General features: G+C 39.0%; 1 protein-coding gene across 3 annotated transcripts in view; it reads left to right on the top strand.

Annotated features, from left to right (window-relative positions):
- The first annotated feature begins 288 nt into the window (after window positions 1-288).
- Window positions 289-7,148, top strand: part of USPL1 (ubiquitin specific peptidase like 1) — a 35,502-nt gene continuing 28,642 nt past the window's right edge. Inside the window, exons 1-3 of one of the 3 annotated variants that reach the window (XM_063102991.1) lie at window positions 289-512; window positions 4,166-4,331; window positions 4,859-4,987. In XM_063102991.1, the coding sequence (XP_062959061.1) occupies window positions 4,233-4,331; window positions 4,859-4,987 (228 nt within the window). In that variant the 5' untranslated portion in view covers window positions 289-512; window positions 4,166-4,232. The remainder of the gene's footprint in view (window positions 513-4,165; window positions 4,332-4,858; window positions 4,988-7,148) is intronic. The other 2 variants (XM_063102993.1, XM_063102994.1) reach the window with 2 other exon arrangements.

The following is a 7,148-nucleotide window of genomic DNA, read 5'->3' as shown; positions in this document are numbered from 1 at the left end:
AGAAACACACTGCTTTCTTTCCTGGGCGTAATCCCTCCGCAGCCGGCCGCGCACTAGTTTTAATCACGCCCCACCCCCTGGCCGCTGGCGTCACCTCCGCCACTCGACCGCTTTCCAGTAGCTTCCAGAAACGTTGCCTCCCAAACCCAGCCACTCACACAGGGAGGGCTCTACAGCCACCAACCCCGCCCCTACTCGTCGCCGCAGCTAAAAACTGCGGCTGCGGCAGCCAGGCGGACAGCCACGCCTCTGCGGCGCCCGGCCGGAAGTGCTCTTGTGCACCTCTTCCCCGCCACGACTATGTCCGTTTAGGCCCCGCGCGCAGCAGGAAGGGGAACTCTTTTGCCGCGGACTCAAACCGGAAGCTGCTTTTCTAGCGGAGTCGCCGGTGGGGCAGAAGCGTTCGGAGGGGAACGTGAGTTGAACGTTGCAACTCGGTGGTGTGTGTGGAACTTGAGCTGGAACAGGAGTTCGGATCGAGCCGGTACGAAAAAGGGGAAACCCCGCGGCAGGTAAGAAAGAAGAGGAGGTAGTTTCCCTCGGCTCTCGAAATCGGGTAAACGGGACAGAACTGGAGTGACCTATGGAGTAGCCGGCATGATGGAAGGATGGGCTGGGCGGGGACAAGGTTCGGGTAGGAAGGGGTGGTGATTAAGGTATAGATCGTTTAGTCGCCGAGAGGTAAACGCTGAAGAGAAACCATAGTTTGCTCCCGTCTCCCGGGGAGCGTGGAGATGCTCAGGATTAACGGAACTCTGCGGCTCCTTGGGTTTCCAAGGTTGTGTTTTGAAACTTACCTGGCTGGTGACCTATCCGTCTCGAATTCTGGACAGTTGGGTTTGGTACGAGTCAGTCTGGTCTCTGAAAGCCGACCCTGTTCTTCGGCTTCAAGTCTGATGTGGCTTCGCCTTTGACAGTTTACGTGCCCTCTTGGTCTCGGAGGGCAAGCTCAAATGGGTATAAGGCTTCTCTTCGAACAGCTGTTTCTCTGGGTTCTCCATTTTGCACATGGGACTGTAAATTAAAGTTTAATGGCGTACTTCTAGCGATTCTCAGGGCCAACTTTACATTCATTATGCTGAAACTGGGTCCATACTAGGCTAGTAATTCACATTAGGGCTTCTGGAGTATCAGCGGCTCACAGAAGTATGAAAAGGGGGTGTTAGAAGAAAGATGCTGGGGGTGCAGTGGAGTAGAGGGAGATAAGACTGAAAGCTAGGTTGGTTCACAGCGCAGTGAGCTTTAGGTCATAGTACTACCTTTAGGTCATAGTGAGCTGATTAGACAGACTTTCGCGTAATCACACTGGAGTAAATAGATGATTTTATGCTGAGCAGTGACAGACTCAGACTTATTGTATAGGAGCCTCATTCTGACAGTGGTATGGAATGGGAAAAGAGAGGTGGGGATATGAAAGAGTAGCACGACTCAAACTTTGCTTGCCTGTGTGTTTGGAAGGATGGAGATGCCAAAATTTAGATGAGATACAGGTTGGAGGAGCAGGTTATTTTTGAAAGTAGGACAATGAAGGCAGTTATCTGGGGACAAGTTAAGTTGTAAGAATTACTCCAGGATTTAGTATATATGACAAAGTAAATTATATTTGAAAGAAGTCCTGGAGAGCTTACCTATGGTAATGTTTTTTTTTAATGAATTTTCTTGTGAGAGGTTCTGTATGTTCAAGATTTCAACCACCAACCTACCTGGTTTTCCCATTGAAATGTTGGGTGGAGGGATCTGGAGAGCAGATTTGAAAGCTCCTCATGTTTTACTCTTATAATAAATAGAAAGAGAGAGAAGAACCACACGAAAGTTTTCTAAATTCCGTTAGGCAGGGCCGAGCCCGTGGCGCACTTGGGAGAGTGCGGCGCTGGGAGCGTGGCGACGCTCCCGCCGCGGGTTCGGATCCTACATAGGACTGGTCGGTGCACTCACTGGCTGAGTGCCAGTCACGAAAAAGACAAACAAACAAACAAACAAATAAATTCCGTTAGGCAGTTGGAAGTTTTCATCAAAAACAATTTATTCAAGGTACATAGCCTTCCAGGTGTTTCTCTTTGGAGAACACCACAGAATGATACAAGATACACTATGTATATTCCACATAGAGCAAGGCATAAAATTAGCACCAAAGAATAGTTTTAATTTACTATGTGTTACGTGTTAAGCTTTCCACATACAGTATCTCATTTAATTCCTAAATAAATTTTTGGACCCAGATCTGCAGGTGCAAAGCCCATGCTTTTAACCAGTCTGGAACCGTAAAAATTTGACTTTCCTACATAGTTCCCTTTTGTAAGTGGATTATATTCTATTTAATTTTTTTGGCAGCCAGCCTGTATGGGAATCCAAACTCTTGACCTTGGTGTTAGAACACTGTGCTCTAACCAACTGAGCTAATTGGCCAGCCCTGAAAGTAGATTGTAAATAGAACCAGCCAAAGGTAGTAAGTTGGTGGTGACTGTGAGGAGCCTAAGGAGAAAAAGTTAGCATTTGTAGTTCTCATTGGAGTGATTTTGCCTCCAAGGGGACATTTGACAATGTCTGGAGACATTTTTGGCTGTCACATCTAGTGGGTAAATGTCAGTAATGCTGCTAAACATCTTACAATGCATGGGACAACTCCTACAAAGAGTAATTTGGTCCAAAATGTCTGTAGTGCCGTAGTCGAAAAGCTCTGTCTTATGGTTATTTCTTCAGGAATAGGAAATTGAGATTCACTGATACTCAGTTTTTTAAAAAGCATTTTTATTTTGAAATTATTCCTTGGCTTGAAAGGTTTGTGAAGTTTATACAGTTAGAGCAGCATAGCATACGGTAGTTGCCCTTTATCTTCAGGGAATACATTCCAAGACGCCCACTGGATTCCTTAAATCACAGGTAGTTCTGAACACTATATCTACTGTGTTTTTTCCTATACATACCTGTGATAAAGTTTAATTTATAAATTAGGCACAGTAGGAGATTAACAACAATAACTAATGAAATAGAACAATTGTAACAATATATTGTTATAAAAGTTACATGAATGTGATGTGTGTGTTTCTCTCTCAGAATATCTTATTGTACTGTATTCACCTATTTTCATACTGTGGTTGACCTCGAGCAACTAACTGAACCTGAGGAAAATAAAACCACGGATAAGGGGGACTACTGAAACCAGTTTTTGAAGTGAATATGTCAGCCATTGATTTTGAGGAGATGGTTGTTGAAGAATCATGGATATAAGATTTGGGAAAGATTTATACTTGAAATTATTTTACAACATCTCTGCTAAGTGGTAATTCACCTCTGCTTAAAGGGTGATCTCCTCTATCTGGTTTATCCTATGTTTTATATTCGTATTTAAACTGCTCTTTATTTTTTCCTTATACTGAGCTCCAGTCACAATTTTGACTCTATTAAATGTGGTTCTAATCCATGGGACTACACTCACAACAAGCTTGTCACATATGTGATTTTGTAGTATGACACTGTTTATATTTTTGTTCTGGGGCAGATCACTTAGAGATAATTTAAAACAGTAATTTGTTGGCAGCTTTTAAAAAGTAGCATTATTCTCAACTCGTAAAGTATTCTTGGTGGTTGAAAACAACAGGAATGTTTGTGATATGTGGGTTGATCAGTTATTTTGTCCCTATCAAGTAATGGCATAATGGATCTGGGGTTTTTAATTTTTATTTATTTATTTTTGAATAGTATTTTTTTTTAATTGAAACATAATGGATTATACATATTTGTGGGGTATAGAGTTGACTATCGGTATTTGTGAATCTGGGTTTTTTTAAAAAGTACTTTCTCAGTATAATGCTGACATTAATTTCAAATTGTGCATAGACTCTAGAAACTTAAGTTTTAAAACTCTGGTCAATATAGTTTGCTTTAAGTAGTAGCTGCTTCTACTTCAAGTTTTGTTTAATTTGCTTACAAATGAGTATGCTATAAAAACTGGTCCTATTGCTACTCTTTGCCCTCTCTCCACAAATTTGCTAGATTTATAAATTAGGTATTGTTTTCACTTCAGGATCATAGTTTTAGAATATGTTTATCCTAGGACATAGAGCCCTCAGAATATACTTAAAATATATACATCTTATAAAGTAGCATAGATTTTTTTTTTTAAAGAGGATTTTTATTTAATTGTCTATTGACTTTTTTTTTCCAGGGTTCATTGAAAAATCCTTAGTGATATTGACATGTTTCAAGTGACATTAATTAGCCAATGACTCGGAATGATGGATTCCCCGAAGATTGGAAATGGTTTGCCAGTGATTGGACCAGGGACTGATATAGGGATATCTTCACTCCATGTGGTGGGGTATTTGGGAAAAGTTAGTGAACTTATTTTTTGCCTCAGTGCAAAGTTTTTTTTTTCCCCCTCCTATTTTTGAGACTTGAATTTGGTTTTAATTTTACCAATTAACTTCTTTAAAAAAACTGTATCTTCCACGGAAATCTTACAGCAATGGCGAAAGATTATTTTAATGTGTTTACCTCTCTGTGTTTTATTGATATGTGAAAGTAGAAATAAAACATAGACCTTATGGTTTACTATTCTTTGAAAATATGAAACATGCATTTTCCCTGGCAGTTGATGTTACTTTTTTTCTTGCAAATAAAATTGATGCTTTTCTTAACACTTAAAATTTAATCTTTAAAACTATATCATATTCTTTTTGGAATAAAAGCTGTATTTAAAGACTTATGCATTTCTTTTATTTGCCATTTTTAAAATATCTTGCCAGGATACTTCTCGTTCAAAATTGTAACTTTTTCTGGTTACCTTTCCATTTAACTTTTTATAACTTGATATAATCTAGGAATGTCTATATTTTAATTTGCTTTATTTCTCTTATAGAATTATGATTCAGCTAAAGTTACATCAGACGGTTATTGCCCTACTTGTAGAGAGAAGGGAAAGTTAAAGGCCCTAAAGACTTACCGAATTAGTTTTCAAGAATCTGTCTTTTTGTGTGAGGATCTGCAGGTAAAGTATTAATCTTATATAGGTTTTAGCTTTTTGCTTTTTTTTCATTGTTTAAATTTTTACTCATTTTGTATTTTTAGACTGTAGATTTTTAATCCACAGACAATCTGAATTTCTTAATCTGTCTGGTATACAATTTTAAATAGTTTGTTATTTTTTTCACCTGACTTACTGACTTATTCCCTAACAGTGTTTTTTATTACCATTTGAGTTGTAAGAGGAAAAAATACTTTTCAAGACTGAGGGGTTTTTTTTTTTTTTTTTTTTTTTTAACCTTATGGGAGTCCTTGTTAGCTAACAGCATGTAGTTGTTACTCTTTCATCTCTTTGGTTTGTTAACTTTGGGACTGATTAGAAAAGTTATTAATCTCTAATGTACCTGGAAAAGTATTTTGGAAATTGCTTAGTCTGAAAACAAGTATATGCTCTGAGCTAAATAGTATGCACTTACAGCTTTAAAAAGTTGTAAATCTTTTAGAATTAATTACAGTAATTTGTACTCACTGCTACTACTTTTATATAGGAGCTCATTAAATTCTGTAAAATAAAGTGTATTTTATTGTACTTGACAATTTATGAAACTGTTTTATACACATTTAATACTAAAAAACTTTGCAGGATAGGAATTCCCATTTTATGGATAAGACAGATTCAGAGAGTTTAGGAACACAACATCTTCAAAGAGTGGCAAAAATGTAATTGCAGTGCAGTCTTTTAATTTCTAGATCTGTTTATTCTAGCTAAACTAGCGGTTCATCAGGATCACCTGGAGTGATTAAAAGTTCTATGTCTCATCTACATATGCTGATTCAGTAGAGTTGGCCCAGAATTCTGTGGTTTTGTAGCTTTTGAGGATGAGTCTGATAATCAGCCATGTTTGGAAAATACTAAACTAAACCACATAGTTGGTGATAGGTACTCTTCCTGGGTATAATTTGAAGAGAAGCAATCTCAGGCATGTTTACAAATCGAAATATATTTCTTTTATGTATTTCTTCAATAAATAGTTTTATGAGTGTCACTGTGTTGGCACTGTACCAGATACAATGCTGGGGTAGAATAATGAATAAAACATAAATTTCTTGCTCTTAAAGAAGGTTATATTCTAGAGTGGGAAAGATAAACAAGTAAAGTATATTTTTTTATGTCAGGTGATGAAAAGTGCTGTTGAGAACAGTAAAGCAATGAGGACTGGAGTGCCAGGGGAGGGGGAGTTTGCAATTTTAAATAGAGTGGTGAGGGGAGTGCTTCATTGAGAAAGTGAAATTTGAGCAAATGCCTGAAAGAGATGAGGAATGAGGCTTCTAGCAGGGAGAGAAGCAAGTATAGGAAGGCCCTGAGAGAGTGGAGGCTCCCTTTCATGTTTGTGCTACTTCAATGAAACCAGCAGAGCTGGGTTTGATTAAGTGAGAGTCAGAGTAATAGAAGATGGGTCAGAAAAATAATAGGGGGACTAGACCACGTAAGGTCTTATAAGCTTTTACTCTAAGTGAAATGAGGAACCACAGTAGGGATATTGGCAGAGGAGTGACAATCTAACTAATGTGTTAAGAGGACCACTGTGACTGCTGTATTGAAAATATATGTAATGGGCGAGACTTGAGGCAGGGAGACTAGTTGTAATATAGTATGAAACATGTTTGGTCTTTGTCCCCAGGTCCTCTCACAGCTCTAAATGCTTGGAATTTCCTGAGTGATAGGAGTGTCTCTTGTTATTCATGAGCTGAGCCTCTTTGATAACACTTGAGTTTATGTCAATGAGTGACTTAGGGTAGAGCCCCTTGATCTCCTTAGGATAGGCTACTCACCAGAAAGACCAAGTGATTAGAGGGTTGGAACTTTCAGCCCTCACCACCAACCTCCAGAAAAGGGGGGCTGGAGATTAAGCTCTATAAAAACATGAACAACAAGGATTTGATGAGCTTCTGGGTTGCTGGAGGAGGTGCTGGGAAGGTGGTGCACCCAGAGGGCATGGAAGCTCTGTAGCCCCTTCCCCATACCTTTCCCTATTCATCTCTTCATCTGAATCCTTTATGATATCCTTTAGAATAAACCAGTAACATATGTTAGTATTTCCTTGAGTTCTGTGAGCCATCCTAGCAAATTAATAGGACCCAAAGAAGGGGTCATGGGAACCACAGTTTATAGCCAGTTGATCAGA

The sequence above is a fragment of the Cynocephalus volans genome, chromosome 7 (assembly GCF_027409185.1).
Source record: "Cynocephalus volans isolate mCynVol1 chromosome 7, mCynVol1.pri, whole genome shotgun sequence".
In the NCBI taxonomy this organism is placed as follows: Eukaryota; Metazoa; Chordata; class Mammalia; order Dermoptera; family Cynocephalidae; genus Cynocephalus; species Cynocephalus volans.
The sequence above is the reverse complement of the archived record's forward strand: the minus strand, read 5'-3'. Positions and strand labels throughout refer to the sequence as shown.